At 50.6% G+C, this 26,968-nt stretch overlaps 1 protein-coding gene and 1 long non-coding RNA gene across 2 annotated transcripts in view; one reads left to right on the forward strand and one right to left on the reverse strand.

Annotated features, from left to right (window-relative positions):
• raph1a (Ras association (RalGDS/AF-6) and pleckstrin homology domains 1a) overlaps positions 1-26,637 on the forward strand; it is a 216,368-nt gene extending 189,731 nt beyond the window's left edge. The window contains 6 exon segments of the mRNA XM_052523268.1: positions 5,297-5,407; positions 13,123-13,221; positions 19,288-19,408; positions 21,316-21,392; positions 21,395-21,472; positions 23,234-26,637. Of these exon segments, the coding sequence (XP_052379228.1) occupies positions 5,297-5,407; positions 13,123-13,221; positions 19,288-19,408; positions 21,316-21,392; positions 21,395-21,472; positions 23,234-25,714 (2,967 nt within the window). The 3' untranslated portion in view covers positions 25,715-26,637.
• On the reverse strand, positions 16,968-18,718 carry LOC127931227 (uncharacterized). The gene is made up of 3 exons (XR_008140418.1): positions 18,680-18,718; positions 17,541-17,682; positions 16,968-17,014 (listed from the first exon to the last, which is right to left on the reverse strand). It is a non-coding gene; the product is annotated as an uncharacterized LOC127931227 (long non-coding RNA).
• Positions 26,638-26,968: the final 331 nt, after the last annotated feature.

Genomic DNA, 26,968 nt, shown 5'->3' on the forward strand with positions numbered 1-26,968 from the left:
CACAGGAAATAGAAAGTTGGTTTAGTTTCTGAAAATAATACACAGGAAATAGAAAGTTGGTTCAGTTCCTGACAATAATACACAGGAAATAGAAAGTTGGTTTAGTTCCTGACAATAATACACAGGAAATAGAAAGTTGGTTTAGTTCCTGAAGATAATACACAGGAAATAGAAAGTTGGTTTAGTTCCTGACAATAATACACTGGAAATAGAAAGTTGGTTTAGTTCCTGACAATAATACACAGGAAATAGAAAGTTGGTTTAGTTCCTGAAGATAATACACAGGAAATAGAAAGTTGGTTTAGTTCCTGAAGATAATACACAGGAAATAGAAAGTTGGTTTAGTTCCTGAAGATAATACACAGGAAATAGAAAGTTGGTTTAGTTCCTGAGAATAATACACAGGAAATAGAAAGTTGGTTTAGTTCCTGACAATAATACACTGGAAATAGAAAGTTGGTTTAGTTCCTGACAATAATACACAGGAAATAGAAAGTTGGTTTAGTTCCTGAAGATAATACACAGGAAATAGAAAGTTGGTTTAGTTCCTGAAGATAATACACAGGAAATAGAAAGTTGGTTTAGTTCCTGACAATAATACACTGGAAATAGAAAGTTGGTTTAGTTCCTGACAATAATACACAGGAAATAGAAAGTTGGTTTAGTTCCTGAAGATAATACACAGGAAATAGAAAGTTGGTTTAGTTCCTGAAGATAATACACAGGAAATAGAAAGTTGGTTTAGTTCCTGAAGATAATACACAGGAAATAGAAAGTTGGTTTAGTTCCTGAAGATAATACACAGGAAATAGAAAGTTGGTTTAGTTCCTGAAGATAATACACAGGAAATAGAAAGTTGGTTTAGTTCCTGAAGATAATACACAGGAAATAGAAAGTTGGTTTAGTTCCTGAAGATAATACACAGGAAATAGAAAGTTGGTTTAGTTCCTGATAATAATACACAGGAAATAGAAAGTTGGTTTAGTTCCTGAAGTTAATACACAGGAAATAGAAAGTTGGTTTAGTTCCTGAAGATAATACACAGGAAATAGAAAGTTGGTTTAGTTCCTGAAGATAATACACAGGAAATAGAAAGTTGGTTTAGTTCCTGAAGATAATGCACAGGAAATCAAAAGCCTCAAGCACAAAACCTTGAGGAGATCCAAATGCTCTTCTCTGGATTTTGAGTGCTTCCATCCATGTCCCATCGAAGCCCATCCATGTCCCATCGAAGCCCATCCATGTCCCATCGAAGCCCATCCATGTCCCATCGAAGCCCATCCATGTCCCATCGAAGCCCATCCATGTCCCCTCGAAGCCCATCCATGTCCCCTCGAAGCCCATCCATGTCCCATCGAAGCCCATCCATGTCCCATCGAAGCCCATCCATGTCCCATCGAAGCCCATCCATGTCCCATCGAAGCCCATCCATGTCCCATCGAAGCCCATCCATGTCCCCTCGAAGCCCATCCATGTCCCCTCGAAGTCCATCCATTTCCCCTCGAAGCCCATCCATGTCCCCTCGAAGCCCATCCATGTCCCCTCGAAGCCCATTGAGTCCCCTCGAAGCCCATTGAGTCCCCTCGAAGCCCATTGAGTCCCCTCGAAGCCCATCGAGTCCCCTCGAAGCCCATCCATGTCCCCTCGAAGCCCATCCATGTCCCATCGAAGCCCATCCATGTCCCATCGAAGCCCATCCATGTCCCATCGAAGCCCATCCATGTCCCATCGAAGCCCATCCATGTCCCCTCGAAGCCCATCCATGTCCCCTCGAAGCCCATCCATGTCCCCTCGAAGCCCATCCATGTCCCCTCGAAGCCCATCCGAGTCCCATCGAGTCCCATCGAAGCCCATCCATGTCCCCTCGAAGCCCATCGAGTCCCCTCGAAGCCCATCCATGTCCCCTCGAAGCCCATCCATGTCCCCTCGAAGCCCATTGAGTCCCCTCGAAGCCCATCGAGTCCCCTCGAAGCCCATCCATGTCCCCTCGAAGCCCATCGAGTCCCCTCGAAGCCCATCCATGTCCCCTCGAAGCCCATCCGATGTCCCATCGAAGCCCATCGAGTCCCCTCGAAGCCCATCCATGTCCCCTCGAAGCCCATCCATGTCCCATCGAAGCCCATCCATGTCCCATCGAAGCCCATCCATGTCCCATCGAAGCCCATCCAATCCCATCTAAGCCCATCGAGTCCCCATCGAAGCCCATCGAGTCCCATCGAAGCCCATCGAGTCCCCTCGAAGCCCATCGAGTCCCCTCGAAGCCCATGTCCCATCGAAGCCCATCGAAGCCCATCGAAGCCCATCGAGTCCCATCGAAGCCCATCGAGTCCCATCGAAGCCCATCCATGTCCCCTCGAAGCCCATCCTTGTCTCCTCGAAGCCCATCCATGTCCCATCGAAGCCCATCCATGTCCCATCGAAGCCCATCCATGTCCCATCGAAGCCCATCCATGTCCCCTCGAAGCCCATCCATGTCCCCTCGAAGCCCATCCATGTCCCATCGAAGCCCATCCATGTCCCATCGAAGCCCATCCATGTCCCCTCGAAGCCCATCCATGTCCCCTCGAAGCCCATCCATGTCCCATCGAGTCCCATCGAAGCCCATCCGAGTCCCATCGAAGCCCATCCGAGTCCCATCGAGGCCCATCGAAGCCCATCGAGTCCCATCGAAGCCCATCCGAGTCCCATCGAGGCCCATCCATGTCCCATCGAAGCCCATCCATGTCCCCTCGAAGCCCATCCATGTCCCCTCGAGTCCCATCGAAGCCATCTTGAAGTGCATAGTGTTCCTGGAATCGGACCTAGATTATTTAATGCACAGTATCAGTACCAGTTAGCCTATTGTCCAGATTATATCGTCTCTCAGATTAAAGATACAAAAAGCCTCTAAAACCCTAACGGCTCTCTATTCCTACATAAGTAGTGCACTAAATAGGGAATAGTGCTCTCATTAACTGTGGTGCACTAAATAGGGAAAAGTGCTCTGATTAACTGTGGTGCACTAAATAGGGAATAGTGCTCTGATTAACAGTAGTGCACTAAATAGGGAATAGTGCTCTCATTAACTGTGGTGCACTAAATAGGGAATAGTGCTCTGATTAACTGTGGTGCACTAAATAGGGAAGAGTGCTCTGATTAACTGTGGTGCACTAAATAGGGAATAGTGCTCTGATTAACTGTGGTGCACTAAATAGGGAATAGTGCTCTGATTAACTGTGGTGCACTAAATAGGGAATAGTGCTCTGATTAACTGTGGTGCACTAAATAGGGAATAGTGCTCTGATTAACTGTGGTGCACTAAATAGGGAATAGTGCTCTCATTAACTGTAGTGCACTAAATAGGGAATAGTGCTCTCATTAACTGTGGTGCACTAAATAGGAATAGTGCTCTCATTAACTGTGGTGCACTAAATAGGGAATAGTGCTCTGATTAACTGTGGTGCACTAAATAGGGAATAGTGCTCTGATTAACAGTAGTGCTCTCATTAACTGTGGTGCACTAAATAGGGAATAGTGCTCTGATTAACTGTGGTGCACTAAATAGGGAATAGTGCTCTGATTAACTGTGGTGCACTAAATAGGGAATAGTGCTCTGATTAACTGTGGTGCACTAAATAGGGAATAGTGCTCTGATTAACTGTGGTGCACTAAATAGGGAATAGTGCTCTCATTAACTGTAGTGCACTAAATAGGGAATAGTGCTCTCATTAACTGTGGTGCACTAAATAGGGAATAGTGCTCTCATTAACTGTGGTGCACTAAATAGGGAATAGTGCTCTGATTAACTGTGGTGCACTAAATAGGGAATAGTGCTCTGATTAACAGTAGTGCACTAAATAGGGAATAGTGCTCTCATTAACTGTGGTGCACTAAATAGGGAATAGTGCTCTGATTAACTGTGGTGCACTAAATAGGGAATAGTGCTCTGATTAACTGTGGTGCACTAAATAGGGAATAGTGCTCTCATTAACTGTAGTGCACTAAATAGGAATAGTGCTCTGATTAACTGTAGTGCACTAAATAGGGAATAGTGCTCTGATTAACTGTGGTGCACTAAATAGGGAATAGTGCTCTGATTAACTGTGGTGCACTAAATAGGGAATAGTGCTCTGATTAACTGTGGTGCACTAAATAGGGAATAGTGCTCTGATTAACTGTGGTGCACTAAATAGGGAATAGTGCTCTCATTAACTGTAGTGCACTAAATAGGGAATAGTGCTCTCATTAACTGTGGTGCACTAAATAGGGAATAGTGCTCTGATTAACTGTGGTGCACTAAATAGGGAATAGGGTGCCATTTGGAATGCCTGTTCTGTCTGTCCAGCTGGGATCTCTATGAACTACACTCACACATACTGGGGTCACAGCTACAGCCATGTTACTATATTACACTACCCAGGGCGAGGACTAAACACTACACATACATACATGCATAGACAGAAGGGCAGGCCAACAGACAGAAAGGCTGACAGACCAACAGGCAGACAGACCAACAGGCAGACAGACCAACAGGCAGACAGACCAACAGGCAGACAGACCAACAGGCAGACAGGCCAACAGACAGAAAGGCCGACAGACCAACAGGCAGACAGACCAACAGGCAGAAAGGCCGACAGACCAACAGGCAGACAGACCAACAGGCAGAAAGGCCGACAGACCAACAGGCAGACAGACCAACAGGCAGAAAGGCCGACAGACCAACAGGCAGACAGGCCAACAGACAGAAAGGCCGACAGACCAACAGGCAGACAGACCAACAGGCAGAAAGGCCGACAGACCAACAGGCAGAAAGGCCGACAGACCAACAGGCAGACAGACCAACAGGCAGAAAGGCCGACAGACCAACAGGCAGACAGACCAACAGGCAGAAAGGCCGACAGACCAACAGGCAGACAGACCAACAGGCAGAAAGGCCGACAGACCAACAGGCAGACAGACCAACAGGCAGAAAGGCCGACAGACCAACAGGCAGAAAGAGGAAAAGGCAGACAGACCGGCTGAAAAACCGAAAGGCCGGCAGGCAGGCAGAAAGGCAGACAGTTTACCGAAGTACTCTGTGTCCTCATTGACCCTCTGAATGCCACGTGCAGGGAGAGGAGGAGAGAAAAGGTCACTAGCACATCATTTCCTGTTTATAAGTGTGATAGTAAAGCAATCAACAGCAGTAGCTGCAGCAAGATGACCAACGTCCCTCTAAGTCAATCTTCTGTAAATCGCCACCCAGTGGACAGTGCGGTGAAGTGAAAGCCAATGACAGTCAACTGTAAATCCTCCATCTGTTCTCTCCCGCTGGCAGGCTTCCAGAGAACTGGTGTGTTTCCTGCAGCTGGATCATGTTAATGTGTACTACGGACAGGACTACCGCAGGAAGTACAAGGCTCCCACAGACTACTGCCTGGCCCTCAAGGTGAGAGTCACTACACCAATACCACCTGCAATACTCTGTTGATATAGTACCACTGCTACCACCTAGTCCTAACAGACTACCGCTTAATCTACTACTACTAAAACTCCTACTACCACCGAACACTAACCCCACAGACTACCACTAAAACTACTACTACCACTAAAACTACTACTACCACTAAAACTGCTACTACTAAAACTACTACTACTACTAAAACTACTACTACCACCTAGCCCTAACACCACAGACGACTGCTACTACTACTACTACTACGACCACTAAAACTACTACAACTACCACTAAAACTACTACAACTACCACTAAAACTACTACTACTACCACTAAAACTACTACCACTACTACTACCACTAAAACTACTACCACTTAAACTACTACCACTTAACTACGAGAGGAGAGGGGGGTGGGGGGATACCTGGAGAGAGGGAGGAGATACTTGAGGAGAGAAACGGAAGGAGAGGAGAGAGACGAGGGAGAGGAGAGAGACGAGGGAGAGGAGAGAGACGAGGGAGAGGAGAGAGACGAGGGAGAGGAGAGAGACGGGAGAGGAGAGAGAGGGGGGAGGAGGAGAGAGACGGGGAGGAAGAGAGAGACGGGGGAGAGGAGAGAGACGGGGGAGAGGAGAGAGACGAGGGAGAGGAGAGAGACGAGGGAGAGGAGAGAGACGAGGGAGAGGAGAGAGACGAGGGAGAGGAGAGAGACGAGGGAGAGGAGAGAGACGAGGGAGAGGAGAGAGACGAGGGAGAGGAGAGAGACGAGGGAGAGGAGAGAGACGAGGGAGAGGAGAGAGACGAGAGAGACGAGGGAGAGAGACGAGGGAGAGAGGGAGAGAGACGAGGGAGAGGAGAGAGACGAGGGAGGAGGAAGGAGAGGGGGAGGAGGAGAGAGACGGGGAAGAGGAGAGAGACGGGGAAGAGGAGAGAGACGGGGAAGAGGAGAGAGACGGGGAAGAGGAGAGAGACGGGGAAGAGGAGAGAGACTAGGGAGGAGGAAGGAGAGGGGGAAGGGGGAGAAATGGAAGGAGAGGAGAGAGACGGGGGAGGAGGAGAGAGGGGGAGAAAGGAAGAGACGAGGAGAGGAGAGAGACGGGGGAGGAGGAGAGAGACGGGGGAGAGGAGAGAGACGAGGGAGAGGAGAGAGACGAGGGAGAGGAGAGAGACGAGGGGAGGAGAGAGACGAGGGAGAGACGAGGGAGAGGAGAGAGACGAGGGAGAGGAGAGAGACGAGGGAGAGGAGAGAGACGAGGGAGAGGAGAGAGACGAGGGAGAGGAGAGAGACGAGGGGGAGGAGAGAGACGAGGGGGAGGAGAGAGACGAGGGAGAGACGAGGGAGAGGAGAGAGACGAGGGAGAGGAGAGAGACGAGGGAGAGGAGAGAGACGAGGGAGAGGAGAGAGACGAGGGAGAGGAGAGAGACGAGGGAGAGGAGAGAGACGAGGAGAGGAGAGAGACGAGAGAGAGAGAGGAGAGAGACGAGAGAGACGAGGGAGAGAGAGAGAGACGAGGGAGAGAGGGGAGAGAGACGAGGGAGAGGAGAGAGACTAGGGAGGAGGAAGGAGAGCGGGGAGGAGGAGAGAGACGGGGAAGAGGAGAGAGACGGGGAAGAGGAGAGAGACTGGGAAGAGGAGAGAGACTGGGAAGAGGAGAGAGACGGGGAAGAGGAGAGAGACGGGGAAGAGGAGAGAGACTGGGAAGAGGAGAGAGACTGGGAAGAGGAGAGAGACTGGGAAGAGGAGAGAGACGGGGAAGAGGAGAGAGACTAGGGAGGAGGAAGGAGAGGGGGAAGGGGGAGAAATGGAAGGAGAGGAGAGAGACGGGGGGAGGAGGAGAGAGACGAGGGAGAGGAGAGAGACGAGGGAGAGGAGAGAGACGAGGGAGAGGAGACGAGGGAGAGGAGAGAGACGAGGGAGAGGAGAGAGACGAGGGAGAGGAGAGAGACGAGGGAGAGGAGAGACGAGGAGAGAGAGACGAGGGAGAGGAGAGAGACGAGGGAGAGGAGAGAGACGAGGGAGAGGGAGAGAGACGAGGGAGAGGAGAGACGAGAGACGAGAGGACGAGGGGAGAGAGACGGGGAAGAGGAGAGGACTAGGGGAGGAGGAAGGAGGAGAGGGGGAAGGGGGAGAAATGGAAGGAGAGGAGAGAGAGACGGGGGGAGGAGAGAGACGAGGGGAGGAGGAGAGAGAGGGGGAGGAGAGAGAGAGACGAGGGAGGGGAGGAGAGAGACGGGGAAGAGGGGGAGGGAGGGAGGAGAGAGACTAGGGAGACGGGGGAGAGAGACTAGGGAGAGGAGAGAGACTAGGGAGAGGAGAGAGACTAGGGAGAGGAGGGAGAGGGAGGAGAGAGACTAGGGAGAGGAGAGAGACTAGGAGAGGAGAGAGACTAGGGAGAGGAGAGAGACTGGGAAGAGGAGGAGAGACTGGGAAGAGGAGAGAGACTAGGGGGGAAGAGAAGAGAGAGACTGGGAAGAGGAGAGAGACTGGGAAGAGGAGAGAGACTGGGAAGAGGAGAGAGACTGGGAAGAGGAGAGAGACTGGGAAGAGGAGAGAGACTAGGGAGGAGGAAGGAGAGGGGGAAGGGGGAGAAATGGAAGGAGAGGAGAGAGACGGGGGGGGGAGAGAGACGAGGGAGAGGAGAGAGACGAGGGGAGAGGAGAGAGACGAGGAGAGGAGAGAGACGAGGGAGGGAGAGAGGAGAGGAGAGAGACGAGGGGGAGAGACGAGGGAGAGGAGAGAGACGAGGGAGAGACGAGGGAGAGGAGAGAGACGAGGAGAGGAGAGAGACGAGGGAGAGGAGAGAGACGAGGGGGGAGGAGAGAGACGAGGGGAGGAGAGAGACGAGGGGAGGAGAGAGACGAGGAGAGGAGAGAGACGGGGAAGGGGAGAGACTAGGGAGGAGGAAGGAGAGGGGGAAGGGGGAGAAATGGAAGGAGAGGAGAGAGACTGGGAGGAGGAGAGAGACGGGGAGGAGGAGAGAGACGGGGAGGAGGAGAGAGACGGGGGAGAGGAGAGAGACGAGGGAGAGGAGAGAGACGAGGGGGAGGAGAGAGACTGGGAAGAGGAGAGAGACTGGGAAGAGGGAGAGAGACGGGGAAGAGGAGAGAGACGGGGAAGAGGAGAGAGACTAGGGAGGAGGAAGGAGAGGGGGAAGGGGGAGAAATGGAAGGAGAGGAGAGAGACGGGGGGAGGAGGAGAGAGACGAGGGAGAGGAGAGACGAGGAGAGGAGAGAGACGGGGGAGAGGAGAGAGACGAGGGAGAGGAGAGAGACGGGGGAGAGGAGAGAGACGGGGGAGAGGAGAGAGACGAGGGAGAGGAGAGAGACGGGGGAGAGGAGAGAGACGAGGGAGAGGAGAGACGAGGGAGAGGAGAGAGACGAGGAGAGGAGAGAGACGAGGGAGAGGAGAGAGACGGGGAAGAGGGGAGAGACTAGGGAGGAGGAAGGAGAGGGGGAAGGGGGAGAAATGGAAGGAGAGGAGAGAGACGGGGGAGAGGAGAGAGACGGGGGAGAGGAGAGAGACTAGGGAGAGGAGAGAGACTAGGGAGAGGAGAGAGACTGGGAAGAGGAGAGAGACTAGGAAGAGGAGAGAGACTAGGGAGAGGAGAGACTAGGGAGGAGGAAGGAGAGGGGGAAGGGGGAGAAATGGAAGGAGAGGAGAGAGACAGGGGAGGAGGAAGAAGACGGGGAAGAGGACGAAGGAGACAGTGGAGGAGGAAGGAGACAGGGGAGGAGGAAGGAGACGAGAACCTTCTCATAATCCAGTGAACCACCACTGTTTCTCTTGTCTTTGAAATAAAAAAAGTCTGACTCTAAAGCCGTGTCAATTATGAACCAAATATTTCCCTTCCGTTTCCTAGCAACCTAGTAAACAGAGAAGGTTTCTATTCTGGTCTGATGGTAATGTTTCCCTTCCGTTTCCTCAGGAAAGCAACCTAGTAAACAGAGAAGGTTTCTATTCTGGTCTGATGGTAATGTTTCCCTTCCGTTTCCTCAGCAACCTAGTAAACAGAGAAGGTTTCTATTCTGGTCTGATGGTAATGTTTCCCTTCCGTTTCCTCAGCAACCTAGTAAACAGAGAAGGTTTCTATTCTGGTCTGATGGTAATGTTTCCCTTCCGTTTCCTCAGGAAAGCAACCTAGTAAACAGAGAAGGTTTCTATTCTGGTCTGATGGTAATGTTTCCCTTCCGTTTCCTAGCAACCTAGTAAACAGAGAAGGTTTCTATTCTGGTCTGATGGTAATGTTTCCATGTAATCCCTGATGGGAGTAACTGGGTACAGTAGATGGATTGAGGATGTTGAATCGCTGCCCTCAGTCTTCCTGTCAGAGGAGACCGTATTCAGTGGGCACACTGCCATCTAGTGGACAGTGTATAAACCTCCTGAGAAATCTGTATTGCCTCAAATCAAACTTTATTTGTCACGTGCGCTGAATACAACAGGTGTAGTAGACCTCACAGTGAAATGCTGAGTACAACAGGTGTAGTAGACCTTACAGTGAAATGCTGAGTACAAAAGGTGTAGTAGACCTTACAGTGAAATGCTGAGTACAACAGGTGTAGTAGACCTTACAGTGAAATGCTGAGTACAACAGGTGTAGTAGACCTTACAGTGAAATGCTGAATACAACAGGTGTAGTAGACCTTACAGTGAAATGCTGAATACAACAGGTGTAGTAGACCTCACAGTGAAATGCTGAATACAACAGGTGTAGTAGACCTCACAGTGAAATGCTGAATACAACAGGTGGAGTAGACCTTACAGTGAAATGCTGAATACAACAGGAGTAGTAGACCTCACAGTGAAATGCTGAATACAACAGGTGGAGTAGACCTTACAGTGAAATGCTGAATACAACAGGTGTAGTAGACCTCACAGTGAAATGCTGAATACAACAGGTGTAGTAGACCTTAGTGAAATGCTGAATACAACAGGTGTAGTAGACCTTACAGTGAAATGCTGAATACAACAGGTGTAGTAGACCTTACAGTGAAATGCTGAATACAACAGGTGTAGTAGACCTCACAGTGAAATGCTGAATACAACAGGTGTAGTAGACCTTACAGTGAAATGCTGAATACAACAGGTGTAGTAGACCTTACAGTGAAATGCTGAATACAACAGGTGTAGTAGACCTTACAGTGAAATGCTAAATACAACAGGTGTAGTAGACCTTACAGTGAAATGCTGAATACAACAGGTGTAGTAGACCTTACAGTGAAATGCTGAATACAACAGGTGTAGTAGACCTTACAGTGAAATGCTAAATACAACAGGTGTAGTAGACCTTACAGTGAAATGCTGAATACAACAGGTGTAGTAGACCTTACAGTGAAATGCTGAATATAACAGGTGTAGTAGACCTTACAGTGAAATGCTGAATACAACAGGTGTAGTAGACCTCACAGTGAAATGCTGAATACAACAGGTGTAGTAGACCTCACAGTGAAATGCTGAATACAACAGGTGTAGTAGACCTCACAGTGAAATGCTGAATACAACAGGTGTAGTAGACCTCACAGTGAAATGCTGAATACAACAGGTGTAGTAGACCTTACAGTGAAATGCTGAATACAACAGGTGTAGTAGACCTTACAGTGAAATGCTGAATACAACAGGTGTAGTAGACCTTACAGTGAAATGCTGAATACAACAGGTGTAGTAGACCTCACAGTGAAATGCTGAATACAACAGGTATAGTAGACCTTACAGTGAAATGCTGAATACAACAGGTGTAGTAGACCTTACAGTGAAATGCTGAATACAACAGGTGTAGTAGACCTTACAGTGAAATGCTGAATACAACAGGTGTAGTAGACCTTACAGTGAAATGCTGAATACAACAGGTGTAGTAGACCTTACAGTGAAATGCTAAATACAACAGGTGTAGTAGACCTTACAGTGAAATGCTGAATACAACAGGTGTAGTAGACCTCACAGTGAAATGCTGAATACAACAGGTGTAGTAGACCTCACAGTGAAATGCTGAATACAACAGGTGTAGTAGACCTCACAGTGAAATGCTGAATACAACAGGTGTAGTAGACCTCACAGTGAAATGCTGAATACAACAGGTGTAGTAGACCTTAGTGAAATGCTGAATACAACAGGTGTAGTAGACCTTACAGTGAAATGCTGAATACAACAGGTGTAGTAGACCTTACAGTGAAATGCTGAATACAACAGGTGTAGTAGACCTCACAGTGAAATGCTGAATACAACAGGTATAGTAGACCTTACAGTGAAATGCTGAATACAACAGGTGTAGTAGACCTCACAGTGAAATGCTGAATACAACAGGTGTAGTATACCTTACAGTGAAATGCTGAATACAACAGGTGTAGTAGACCTCACAGTGAAATGCTGAATACAACAGGTGTAGTAGACCTCACAGTGAAATGCTGAATACAACAGGTGTAGTAGACCTCACAGTGAAATGCTGAATACAACAGGTGTAGTAGACCTTACAGTGAAATGCTGAATACAACAGGTGTAGTAGACCTTACAGTGAAATGCTGAATACAACAGGTGTAGTAGACCTCACAGTGAAATGCTGAATACAACAGGTATAGTAGACCTCACAGTGAAATGCTGAATACAACAGGTGTAGTAGACCTCACAGTGAAATGCTGAATACAACAGGTGTAGTAGACCTTACAGTGAAATGCTGAATACAACAGGTGTAGTAGACCTTACAGTGAAATGCTGAATACAACAGGTGTAGTAGACCTTACAGTGAAATGCTGAATACAACAGGTGTAGTAGACCTCACAGTGAAATGCTGAATACAACAGGTGTAGTCGACCTTATACAGTAGAGGCTATATACAGTAGAGGGGCTATATACAGTAGAGGCTACATACATTAGAGGCTCTATATAGTAGAGGGTCTCTATATAGTAGAGGGTCTCTATATAGTAGAGGGGCTCTGTACAGTAGAGGGGCTCTGTACAGTAGAGGGGCTCTGTACAGTAGAGGGGCTCTGTACAGTAGAGGGGCTATATACAGTAGACGGGCTATATACAGTAGAGGGGCTACATACAGTAGAGAGGCTACATACAGTAGAGAGGCTACATACAGTAGAGAGGCTATATACAGTAGAGGGGCTCTATACAGTAGAGGGGCTATATACAGTAGAGGGCTCTGTACAGTAGAGAGGTTATATACAGTAGAGGGCTATATACAGTAGAGGGCTACATACAGTAGAGGGGCTACATACAGTAGAGAGGCTCTGTACAGTAGAGGGCTATATACAGTAGAGGGGGCTATATACATTAGAGGGGCTATATACAGTAGAGGGGCTATATACAGTAGAGGGGCTATGTACAGTAGAGGGGCTACATACAGTAGAGAGGCTACATACAGTAGAGAGGCTACATACAGTAGTGGGGCTCTGTACAGTAGAGGGGCTCTGTACAGTAGAGGGGCTATATACAGTAGAGGGGCTATATACAGTAGAGGGGCTACATACAGTAGAGAGGCTACATACAGTAGTGGGGCTATATACAGTAGAGGGGCTCTGTACAGTAGAGGGGCTATATACAGGCACCGGATAATCGGGTTTTAGCCCAGAACTGAAACCGTGCATCATTTTGTCAGCAGAATCTGTCCGAGAGATTATAGCTCAATTAAAGAAACAGATGAGAGAAATCCCAGCATGCCATCTACGTGGTCGTTAATATATCCCATTGTCTCTCTGTCTGTTCAGCATCCTCAGATCCAGAAGAAATCCCAGTACATCAAGTACCTGTGTTGTGATGACGTCAGAACCCTACACCAGTGGATCAATGGGATACGCATCGCCAAGGTAACGTTGCGTTACCTCAGCAACAACTTGACGTAAGAGAGTAATGTAAAGCAGAGCCATAGGATGGGTTCTCACAGAACATCTTGTACAGAATACCTCAAAGTCCAAACTATTTGAAAAGATGTGGGAACATCTGACAAAGCTGGGGAATGTTCACTAGGAAGCGAACAGAAGCAAGCGGAACGAAACGTGGAGGGACCTACCTGAATGTGTTCAATAGAATCTCTTGTTCTCTTGTTGCAAAACCTTTGATGCTTTGGAGTAAAGCGTTTCTATTGCAAACCGTTTTGCTGAGGAAATCGACTAATGAGTCTGACCGGCTAATGAATACACCTGACCGGCTAATGAATACACCTGACCGGCTAATGAATACACCTGACCGGCTAATGAATACACCTGACCACCTGACCGGCTAATGAATACACCTGACCGGCTAATGAATACACCTGACCACCTGACCGGCTAATGAATACACCTGACCACCTGACCGGCTAATGAATACACCTGACCACCTGACCGGCTAATGAATACACCTGACCGGCTAATGAATACACCTGACCGGCTAATGAATACACCTGACCACCTGACCGGCTAATGAATACACCTGACCGGCTAATGAATACACCTGACCACCTGACCGGCTAATGAATACACCTGACCACCTGACCGGCTAATGAATACACCTGACCACCTGACCGGCTAATGAATACACCTGACCGGCTAATGAATACACCTGACCGGCTAATGAATACACCTGACCACCTGACCGGCTAATGAATACACCTGACCACCTGACCGGCTAATGAATACACCTGACCGGCTAATGAATACACCTGACCACCTGACCGGCTAATGAATACACCTGACCACCTGACCGGCTAATGAATACACCTGACCACCTGACCGGCTAATGAATACACCTGACCGGCTAATGAATACACCTGACCACCTGACCGGCTAATGAATACACCTGAATACACCTGACCACCTGACCGGCTAATGAATACACCTGACCGGCTAATGAATCCACCTGACCGGCTAATGAATACACCTGACCACCTGACCGGCTAATGAATACACCTGACCGGCTAATGAATACACCTGACCACCTGACCGGCTAATGAATACACCTGACCACCTGCCCGGCTAATGAATACACCTGACCGGCTAATGAATACACCTGACCGGCTAATGAATACACCTGACCACCTGACCGGCTAATGAATACACCTGACCGGCTAATGAATACACCTGACCGGCTAATGAATACACCTGACCACCTGACCGGCTAATGAATACACCTGACCGGCTAATGAATACACCTGACCGGCTAATCAATACACCTGACCGGCTAATGAATACACCTGACCACCTGACCGGCTAATGAATACACCTGACCACCTGACCGGCTAATGAATACACCTGACCGGCTAATGAATACACCTGACCACCTGACCGGCTAATGAATACACTGACCACCTGACCGGCTAATGAATACACCTGACCGGCTAATGAATACACCTGACCACCTGACCGGCTAATGAATACACCTGACCTAATGAATACACCTGACCGGCTAATGAATACACCTGACCGGCTAATGACTCCACCTGACCGGCTAATGAATACACCTGACCGGCTAATGAATACACCTGACCGGCTAATGAATACACCTGACCGGCTAATGATACACCTGACCACCTGACCGGCTAATCAATACACCTGACCGGCTAATGAATACACCTGACCGGCTAATGAATACACCTGACCGGCTAATGAATACACCTGACCGGCTAATGAATACACCTGACCGGCTAATGAATACACCTGACCGGCTAATGAATACACCTGACCGGCTAATCAATAATACACCTGACCGGCTAATGAATACACCTGACCGGCTAATGAATACACCTGACCGGCTAATGAATACACCTGACCGGCTAATGAATACACCTGACCGGCTAATCAATACACCTGACCGGCTAATGAATACACCTGACCGGCTAATGAATACACCTGACCGGCTAATGAATACACCTGACCGACTAATGAATACACCTGACCGGCTAATGAATACACCTGACCGGCTAATGAATACACCTGACCGGCTAATGAATACACCTGACCGGCTAATGAATACACCTGACCGGCTAATGAATACACCTGACCGGCTAATGAATACACCTGACCGGCTAATGAATACACCTGACCGGCTAATGAATACACCTGACCGGCTAATGAATACACCTGACCGGCTAATGAATACACCTGACCGGCTAATGAATCCACCTGACCGGCTAATCAATACACCTGACCGGCTAATGAATACACCTGACCACCTGACCGGCTAATGAATACACCTGACCACCTGACCGGCTAATGAATACACCTGACCGGCTAATGAATACACCTGACCACCTGACCGGCTAATGAATAAACCTGACCACCTGACCGGCTAATGAATACACCTGACCACCTGACCGGCTAATGAATACACCTGACCGGCTAATGAATACACCTGACCGGCTAATGAATACACCTGACCACCTGACCGGCTAATGAATACACCTGACCGGCTAATGAATACACCTGACCGGCTAATGAATACACCTGACCACCTGACCGGCTAATGAATACACCTGACCGGCTAATGAATACACCTGACCGGCTAATGAATACACCTGACCGGCTAATCAATACACCTGACCGGCTAATCAATACACCTGACCACCTGACCGGCTAATGAATACACCTGACCGGCTAATGAATACACCTGACCGGCTAATCAATACACCTGACCACCTGACCGGCTAATGAATACACCTGACCGGCTAATGAATACACCTGACTGGCTAATGAATACACCTGACTGGCTAATGAATACACCTGACCGGCTAATGAATACACCTGACCACCTGACCGGCTAATGAATACACCTGACCGGCTAATCAATACACCTGACCACCTGACCGGCTAATGAATACACCTGACCGGCTAATGAATACACCTGACCGGCTAATGAATACACCTGACCGGCTAATGAATACACCTGACCGGCTAATGAATACACCTGACCGGCTAATGAATACACCTGACCGGCTAATCAATACACCTGACCACCTGACCGGCTAATGAATACACCTGACCGGCTAATGACACCTGACCGGCTAATGAATACACCTGACCGGCTAATCAATACACCTGACCACCTGACCGGCTAATGAATACACCTGACCGGCTAATGAATACACCTGACCTAATGACCACCTGACTGGCTAATGAATACACCTGACTGGCTAATGAATACACCTGACTGGCTAATGAATACACCTGACCTAATGAATACACCTGACCGGCTAATGAATACACCTGACCGGCTAATGAATACACCTGACCGGCTAATGAATACACCTGACCGGCTAATCAATACACCTGACCACCTGACCGGCTAATGAATACACATTGAATACACCTGACCATTTAATGAATACACCTGACCGCTAATGAATACACCTGACCGACTAACAATACACCTGCACCACCTGACCGGCTAATGAATACACCTGACCGGCTAATTACACCTGAGGCTAATGAATACACCTGACCGGCTAAGAATATTACCTGACCATTCTAGGCTAATGAAACACCTGGGCTAATCAATACACCTGACCGGCTAATTGAATACACGCTGACCACCTGGCCTAATGAATACACCTGACCGGCAATCAATACCACCTGAATACACCACCTGACCGGCTAATCAATACACCTGACCGGCTAATCAATACACCTGACCACCTGACCGGCTAATGAATACACCTGACCGGCTAATAATGAATACACCTGACCGGCTAATCAATACCACCTGACCGGCTAATGAATAAATCTGACCGGCTAATGAATACACCTGACCGGCTAATCAATACACCTGACCGGCTAATGAATACACCTGACCGGCTAATGAATACACCTACCGGCTAATCAATACACCTGACCGGCTAATCAATACACCTGACCGGCTAATCAATACACCTGACCACCTGACCGGCTAATGAATACACCTGACCGGCTAATGAATACACCTGCCACCTGACCGGCTAATGAATACACCTGACCGGCTAATGAATACACCTGACCGGCTAATCAATACACCTGACCACCTGACCGGCTAATGAATACACCTGCCCGGCTAATGAATACACCTGACCGGCTAATGAATACACCTGACCGGCTAATCAATACACCTGACCACCTGACCGGCTAATGAATACACCTGACCCGGCTAATCAATACACCTGACCGGCTAATGAATACACCTGACCGGCTAATCAATACACCTGACCACCTGACCGGCTAATGAATACACCTGCCCGGCTAATGAATACACCTGACCGGCTAATGAATACACCTGACCGACTAATCAATACACCTGACCACCTGACCGGCTAATGAATACACCTGACTGGCTAATGAATACACCTGACCGGCTAATGAATACACCTGACCGGCTAATGAATACACCTGACCGGCTAATCAATACACCTGACCGGCTAATGAATACACCTGACCGGCTAATGAATACACCTGACTGGCTAATGAATACACCTGACCGGCTAATAAATACACCTGACCGGCTAATGAATACACCTGCCCGGCTAATCAATACACCTGACCGGCTAATCAATACACCTGACCGGCTAATCAATACACCTGACCGGCTAATCAATACACCTGACCACCTGACCGGCTAATGAATACACCTGACCGGCTAATGAATACACCTGACCGGCTAATCAATACACCTGACCGGCTAATGAATACACCTGACCGGCTAATCAATACACCTGCCCGGCTAATGAATACACCTGACCGGCTAATCAATACACCTGACCGGCTAATGAATACACCTGACCGGCTAATCAATACACCTGACCGGCTAATGAATACACCTGACCGGCTAATGAATACACCTGACCGGCTAATGAATACACCTGACCGGCTAATGAATACACCTGACCGGCTAATGAATACACCTGACCGGCTAATCAATACACCTGACCGGCTAATGAATACACCTGACCGGCTAATGAATACACCTGACCGGCTAATGAATACACCTGACCGGCTAATGAATACACCTGAATACACCTGACCGGCTAATGAATACACCTGACCGGCTAATGAATACACCTGACCGGCTAATGAATACACCTGACCGGCTAATCAATACACCTGACCACCTGACCGGCTAATGAATACACCTGACCGGCTAATGAATACACCTGACCGGCTAATGAATACACCTGACCTGACCGGCTAATGAATACACCTGACCGGCTAATGAATACACCTGACCGGCTAATGAATACACCTGACCGGCTAATCAATACACCTGACCGGCTAATGAATACACCTGACCGGCTAATCAATACACCTGACTGGCTAATGAATACACCTGACCGGCTAATGAATACACCTGCCCGGCTAATGAATACACCTGACCGGCTAATCAATACACCTGACCGGCTAATGAATACACCTGACCGGCTAATTAATACACCTGACCACCTGACCGGCTAATGAATACACCTGACCGGCTAATGAATACACCTGACCGGCTAATCAATACACCTGACCGGCTAATGAATACACCTGCCCGGCTAATGAATACACCTGACCGGCTAATGAATACACCTGACCGGCTAATGAATACACCTGACCACCTGACCGGCTAATGAATACACCTGACCGGCTAATGAATACACCTGACCACCTGACCGGCTAATGAATACACCTGACCGGCTAATGAATACACCTGACCGGCTAATCAAAGACACCTGCCCGGCTAATGAATACACCTGCCCGGCTAATGAATACACCTGACCGGCTAATGAATACACCTGACCGGCTAATGAATACACCTGACCGGCTAATGAATACACCTGACCGGCTAATGAATACACCTGACCGGCTAATCAATACACCTGCCCGGCTAATGAATACACCTGCCCGACTAATCAATACACTCATGTTGTCTGTTGACCTATGTGTCTCTGTCTCCAGTATGGGAAGACCCTGTATGTGAACTACCAGGAGGCTATGAAGAGGACTGAGGCAGCCTACGACTGGTCTTCTCTCTCTAGCTCCTCTATCAAGTCTGGATCCAGCTCCTCCAGCCTGCCTGGTGAGTGGTGGTGGACAGACACAATAACACACAAGTATAGCAGGGCTGAGGTCGATTCTTATCTCAATTCAGTCATTTCAGGAAGTACAATTTCATGAATTTCAGTTTACTTCCTGAAATGACTGAATTAGAATTGATTAGACACTAACCCGGCAGCAGTTACCCACTGACTTAGCAGTATGTATAAGATTTCTACTTGCTCTAATTCTCATTCCTCTGTCTCCCTCTCCTCCCTCCTTCCCTCTCTCCCTCTCTCCTTCCCTACTCCTCTCCCCTCTCCCTTCTCTCCTACCCCTCTCCCCCTCTTTCCTCTCTCTCCCTCTCCTTCCTCCTTCCTTCCCTCTCTCTCTCCCTCCCTCCCTCTCTCCTTCCCTACTCCTCTCCCCTCCCCTTCTCCCTCTCCCTCCCTTCCTTCCTCTTTCCCCCTCTTTCCTCTCCCTCCCTCTTTCCTCTCCCTCCCTCTTTCCTCTCCCTCCCTCTTTCCTCTCTCCCTCCCTCCCTCTTTCCTCCTCCCTCCCTCCCTCCCTCTCCTCCCTCTTTCCTCTCTCCCTCCCTCCCTCTTTCCTCTCTCTCCCTCCCTCTTCCTCTCTCTCTCCCTCCCTCTTTCCTCTCTCTCTCCCTCCCTCTTTCCTCTCTCCCTCCCTCTTTCCTCTTTCCCTCCCTCTTTCCTCTCTCCCTCCCTCCCTCCCTCTTTCTCCCTTTCCCTCCCTCCCTCCCTCTTTCCTCTTTCCCTCCCTCTTTCCTCTCTCCCTCCCTCCCTCTTTCCTCTCTCCCTCCCTCCCTCTTTCCTCTCTCCCTCCCTCCCTCTTTCCTCTTTCCCTCCCTCTTTCCTCTCTCCCTCCCTCCCTATTTCCTCTCTCCCTCCCTCCCTCTTTCCTCTCTCCCTCCCTCCCTCGTTCCTCCCTCCCTCCCTCTTTCCTCTCTCCCTCCCTCCCTCTTTCCTCTCTCCCTCCCTCCCTCTTTCCTCTTTCCCTCCCTCTTTCCTCTCTCCCTCCCTCCCTCTTTCCTCTCTCCCTCCCTCCCTCTTTCTTCTCTCCCTCCCTCTTTCCTCTCTCTCTCCTTCTTTCCTCTCTCCCTCCCTCCCTCTTTCCTCTCTCCCTCCCTCTTTCCTCCCTCCCTCCCTCTTTCCTCTCTCCCTCCCTCCCTCTTTCCTCTCTCCCTCCCTCCCTCTTTCTCTCTCCCTCCCTCTTTCCTCTCTCCCTCCCTCAGCCACAGAACAGAGCCTTCTCCTCTCTCTCCCTCCCTCCCTCTTTCCTCTCTCCCTCCCTCTTTCCTCTCTCTCCTCCCTCCCTCTTTCCTCTTTCCCTCCCTCTTTCCGAGGCCTCTCCCTCCCTCCCCTTTCCTCTTTGACCTCCCTCTTTCCCTCACCCTCCTTTCCTCTCTCCCTCCCTCCCTCTTTCCTGCCTCTATTCCTCCCCTTTCACCTGTCTCTATTGACCTCCCTCAGTATTCCTCTCTTACCCTCCCTCTTTCCTGCCTCTCCCTCCCTCCCTCTCACCTCTCTCTGACCTCCCTCTTTCCTCTCTTCCCTCCCTCCTCTCTTTCCTGCCTCTCTCTCTCACCTCCCTCTTTCCTCTCTCTCCCTCCCTCTTTCCTCTCTCTCACCTCCCTCTTGACCTCTCTCCCTCCCTCACCTTTCTCTATTCCCTCCCTCTTTCCTCTCTCCCCTTTCCTCTTTCCCTGCCTCTTTCCTCACCTCCCTGTCCTCTTTCCTGCCTCCTCCCCTCTTTCCTCTTTCCCTCCTTCACCTGTCTCAGTTTCCTCTCTCCCTCACCTCCCTCTATTCCCTCCCTCTTTCCTCTCCTCTCACCTCCCTCTTTCCTCTCTCCCTCCCTCTTTCCTCTTTCCCTCCCTCTTTCAGAAGCCCTCTCTACTCTTGTCCCTCCTCTTTCCTCTCTCCCTCCAGAAGTCCCAGTCGACCCACTGCAGTAGTGATAGTGGTGTTGCTGTGTCAGCCCAGAACAACCTGTCAGGCCACAGCCTTGCTCTCAGAGCCAGGTCAGCTCCATCTTCTCCGAGGCCTGGAGAGCCCAGGCACCCAGGATCAAGTGCCCGCCTCCTCCTGTACTGACACCCCACCTTACCCTGTCACCTGTCTCTATTGACCTGCCTCAGTATTCCTCACCTGTCACCTGTCTCTATTGACCTGCCTCAGTATTCCTCACCTGTCACCTGGCTCTATTGACATGCCTCAGTATTCCTCAGAAGCCCAGTTCTCTATTCTTGTGTTTCAGAAGCCCAGTTCTACTCTTGTGTTTCAGAAACCCAGTTCTCTACTCTTGTGTTTCAGAAGCCCAGTTCTACTCTTGTGTTTCAGAAGCCCAGTTCTCTACTCTTGTGTTTCAGAAGCCCAGTTCTCTAATCTTGTGTTTCAGAAGCCCAGTTTTATTCTTGTGTTTCAGAAGCCCAGTTCTACTCTTCTGTTTCAGAAACCCAGTTCTACTCGTCTGTTTCAGAAGCCCAGTTCTCTACTCTTGTGTTTCAAAAACCCAGTTCTCTACTCTAGTGTTTCAGAAGCCCAGTTCTCTTCTCTTGTGTTTCAGAAGCCCAGTTCTCTACTCTTGTGTTTCAGAAGCCCAGTTCTCTACTCTTGTGTTTCAGAAGCCCAGTTCTCTACTCTTGTGTTTCAAAAGCCCAGTTCTCTACTCTTGTGTTTCAGAAGCCCAGTTCTCTACTCTTGTGTTTCAGAAGCCCAGTTCTCTACTCTTGTGTTTCAGAAGCCCAGTTCTCTACTCTTGTGTTTCAGAAAGCCCAGTTCTCTACTCTTGTGTTTCAGAAGCCCAGTTCTACTCTTGTGTTTCAGAAGCCCAGTTCTCTACTCTTGTGTTTCAGAAGCCCAGTTCTACTCTTGTGTTTCAGAAGCCCAGTTCTCTACTCTTGTGTTTCAGAAGCCCAGTTCTACTCTTGTGTTTCAGAAGCCCAGTTCTCTACTCTTGTGTTTCAGAAGCCCAGTTCTCTTCTCTTGTGTTTCAGAAGCCCAGTTCTCTACTCTTGTGTTTCAGAAGCCCAGTTCTCTACTCTTGTGTTTCAGAAGCCCAGTTCTCTACTCTTGTGTTTCAAAAGCCCAGTTCTCTACTCTTGTGTTTCAGAAGCCCAGTTCTCTACTCTTGTGTTTCAGAAGCCCAGTTCTCTACTCTTGTGTTTCAGAAGCCCAGTTCAAGCCCAGTTGTCCATTTATTTGTCTTTGTTTTCTGCTGAATGTAATGCCTCATTATAGTGACAAATGAACATGTCTTTCAGTGTTCAATACGAGAAAAATTTACATGTTTTCCCCTGTGTGGCAAAGTCTTTCAAATAACATAATGTTTTTGTTTTCTAGCATAGTAGTAATGAAATCATTAATACAATATCATCTAACACAGATACATGTCTCTCTCTTTGTCTCTGTCTCACTCTCTGTGTCTCGCTCGCTCTCTCTGTCTCTCGCTCTCTGTGTCTGTCTCGCTCTCTGTGTCTCTGTCTCGCTCTCTTTCTTGCTCTCTCTCTCTCGCCCTGTATCTTTCTCGCTCTCTCTCTCGCTCTCTGTGTCTCTGTCTCGCTCTCTCATCTCTGTCTCTCGCTCTCTGTGTCTCCTCTCTTTCGTTCTCTCTCTTTATCTCTCTCTGTCTCTCGCTCTCTGTGTCTGTCTCGCTCTCTGTGTCTCTGTCTCGCTCTCTTTCTCGCTCTCTCTCTCGTCTCTTTGTCTCTCGCTCTCTGTGTCTCTGTCTCGCTCTCTCATCTCTGTGTCTCCTCTCTCTTTATCTCTCTCTGTGTCTCGCTCACTCACTCTTTCCTTTCTCTCTCTCTCTCTCGTCTCTCTCTCTCTGTCTCTATGTCTCTCTCTAGTTGAGGATGGAGTCAGTGAGCAGACCCTATCCCCTGATGCTGCCCTCCATGCACCAGTCAACCCCCCCATCCCGAACCAGCTACACCAGTGTCTCCCCCGAATCCTCCCACTCTCCCCCCGACCCTCCACCTCCTTCTCCTCCCCCACTTCCCCACCCCCCTCACCAGGCTGCTCCTACCAACGTTGTCAAGTACAGCACCATCGCCCGCCTGCAGGGTGGCGCCAACCAGGCTGCCAATCATTACAGTGCCCAACCAATGGGCCAGCAGCAAGGCCCTCCGGCCCCGCCCCTCCAGTCTGTCAAACCCAACTACAACACGCTCCCATTGGCTCCCACTAACTACAACACCATGCCATTGGCTCCGAGCAACCCTGCTCCAGGCTCTGCCATGGTCTCTCTGAGGTTCAGCCTCCCCAGCTCTGTTCCTCAGTTCATCCCCCTCCTCCCCCAGGCCCAAACACTGCCCCCCCCTCCTCCCCCAGAAGAGGACCACCAGTGCCCTCCTCTCAGTAACACTGGGTTGCAGCAGTTCCTGGCCCAAAAATTCCCCAATATGAACTATGATTTCTCTGAGCTGGATGGCCAACCTGAGTCCCCTCCTCCTCCTCCCCCTCCTGCCCTCTCCCCCCTGTCCCCCATACTGCCACCCCCCACACCTCCCAAAACCTTCTCTGGTGTCTTCCCGCCCCAGACTGCTCCTAAGACCTTTGGTCCAGGGATCCCCTTGTCCCCAGTGTCGCCCTCCCCTCCTTCTGGTCCAATGAAAAAGCAGCAAAGCTTCTCGACAGGCCATTCGCCCAATCAGCCGCCTTCCACCATGCCCAAACAGCACATCTTCTCCTCTAAAACCCTCCCTCTGTCCGCCCCCATCTCCCCCACTCCCTCCCTGGCCAAACAGATAGTCAACCAATTCCCAGGAGCCCCCCTGCCCCCACAATCCCCCCCGGCGGTCAAGGCTAAACCAAGATGGCAGCCAGGGGTTCAGATCCCGCCTCAGTCCCCTGAATTCCCCCTTCCTCCTCCTCTCCCTCCTTCTGAGATGTGCTCCCCCATTAAGAAGTCTCCCTCCACCTCATCAACCGGCTCCTTCGGGAAGAGGGGGCCTCCTCCCACTCCCCAGCGCGCCTCCTCCATCAAGTCTAACTCCTCAGGGGAGTACCAGGAAGAGGCCCAGGTCCAGAGGCAGCCTAAGAAAGTGGAGTCTCTGGTCAGTAAGTTTGCCCAGCCTGGCCTCGGCTCCTGCAACTCCTCCACCGTCACCTTCTCTGGGTCTCCTGCTCTTCCTGCTCCTCCTAAACCAGGCAAGCTGAACCTGTCAGCTCTCCCTCTAGTCCTCCAAGGTCTACAGACGGGGCAGCACCGCCAGCCCAGTGAAGACTTCCCCTCTCTTCCTCAGTACCGCCAGCCCAGTGAAGAATTCCCCTCTCTTCCTCAGTACCGCCAGCCCAGTGAAGACTTCCCCTCTCTTCCTCAGTACCGCCAGCCCAGTGAAGACTTCCCCTCTCTTCCTCAGTACCGCCAGCCCAGTGAAGACTTCCCCTCTCTTCCTCAGTACCGCCAGCCCAGTGAAGACTTCCCCTCTCTTCCTCAGTACCGCCAGCCCAGTGAAGACTTCCCCTCTCTTCCTCAGTACCGCCAGCCCAGTGAAGACTTCCCCTCTCTTCCTCAGTACCGCCAGCCCAGTGAAGACTTCCCCTCTCCTCCTCAGTACCGCCAGCCCAGTGAAGACTTCCCCTCTCCTCCTCAGTACCGCCAGCCCAGTGAAGACTTCCCCTCTCTTCCTCAGTACCGCCAGCCCAGTGAAGACTTCCCCTCTCTTCCTCAGTACCGCCAGCCCAGTGAAGACTTCCCCCCTCCTCCTCCCGACTCTGAGCTGCTCCCCCCGCCCCCCCTCCTCTCTGAGCTCCTCCCCCCGCCCCCCCTCCTCTCTGAGCTCCACCCGGGGGCCCCCAGGGTCGCAGTGGTAAACCCCCAGCCGCAGGCCACGCCCATCTCCCACCCCGTCAGCCAATCATCATGGAAGACCCAGTCACTCAAGAAGACTCCGCCTCTGACACTGCACAGGCTGTCCCGGAGTCACACGGTCCAGGAGCCCTTACCTCTGTCCCCCCCATACCAGCACCAGCATACCCCCCCAGCCTCCTTTGCCTGTCCCCTGCCCCCCACCTCCCCCGGGGTGCCTAAGGGGGGCGGTACACTCTCCTCGGTCCAACCCAACTTCCTGGAGGACCTGAACCGGACCTTAAAGAGGAAGTCCATCTCACGTCACGGCTCCCTCACGCGGCACGGTTCCTCCCGGCTGGAGCCCGTCTCCATGGACGACATGGCCCTGCCTCCTCCACCCCCTCCGGACCAACATAGGGGGGGGCAGGGCGGGGGCCACGGGTACATGTCCTCAGGCTATGCAACGTTACGGCGGGGGCCGCGCCCTGCCCCGCCCAAACGGGACGAAAGCACCAAACTGACGGGTGAGTGGTAGCTAGGGGGAAGAGGAGGACTTGGGTCGAGCTGCCCAGGCTATGGGACCCATCAAGGTCCCAGTCTACAGGCTATGGGACCCATCAAGGCTACAGGCTATGGACCCATCAAGGTCCCAGTCTACAGGCTGACTACAGCCTATGGGACCCATCAAGGTCCCAGTCTACAGCCTATGGACCCACCAAGGTCCCAGTCTACAGACTGACTACAGCCTATGGACCCACCAAGGTCCCAGTCTACAGACTGACTACAGCCTATGGACCCACCAAGGTCCCAGTCTACAGACTGACTACAGCCTATGGACCCACCAAGGTCCCAGTCTACAGACTGACTACAGCCTATGGACCCACCAAGGTCCCAGTCTACAGACTGACTACAGCCTATGGACCCATCAAGGTCCCAGTCTACAGGCTATGGACCCATCAAGGTCCCAGTCTACAGACTGACTACAGCCTATGGACCCATCAAGGTCCCAGTCTACAGACTGACTACAGACTATGGACCCACCAAGGTCCCAGTCTACAGACTGACTACAGCCTATGGACCCACCAAGGTCCCAGTCTACAGACTGACTACAGACTATGGACCCATCAAGGTCCCAGTCTACAGGCTATGGACCCATCAAGGTCCCAGTCTACAGACTATATGGACCCATCAAGGCTACAGTCTACAGACTATATGGACCCATCAAGGCTACAGTCTACAGACTATATGGACCCATCAAGGCTACATGGACCCATCAAGGCTACAGTCTACAGACTATATGGACCCATCAAGGCTACAGTCTACAGACTATATGGACCCATCAAGGCTACAGTCTACAGACTATATGGACCCATCAAGGCTACAGTCTACAGACTCTCGTCTCCTCTCCTCTCCTCTCCTCTCCTCTCCTCTCCTCTCCTCTCCTCAAGGCTCCTCTCCTCTCCTGGACCTCCTCTCCTCTCCCCTCCCCTCCCCTCCCCTCCCCTCCCCCCCCGTCTCGTCAAGACCCCTCGTCTCCCCTCCTCCTCTCCTATCTCCCGTCTCCTCTCGTCTCCTCCCCTCCTCTCCTCTCCCCCCTCCTCTCCTCTCCTCTCCCTCCCTCCCCTCCCTCCTCTCCTCTCCTCTCCTCTCCTCTCCCTCTCCTCTCCTCTCCCCTCCCCTCCCCTCCTCTCGTCTCCTCCCTCTCCTCTCCTCTCCTCTCCTCTCCTCGTCCTCTCCTCTCCTCTCCCTCCCTCCTCCTCCTCTCCTCTCCTCCTCTCGTCTCCCCTCC

The sequence above is a fragment of the Oncorhynchus keta genome, chromosome 7 (assembly GCF_023373465.1).
Source record: "Oncorhynchus keta strain PuntledgeMale-10-30-2019 chromosome 7, Oket_V2, whole genome shotgun sequence".
Lineage (NCBI taxonomy): Eukaryota > Metazoa > Chordata > Actinopteri > Salmoniformes > Salmonidae > Oncorhynchus > Oncorhynchus keta.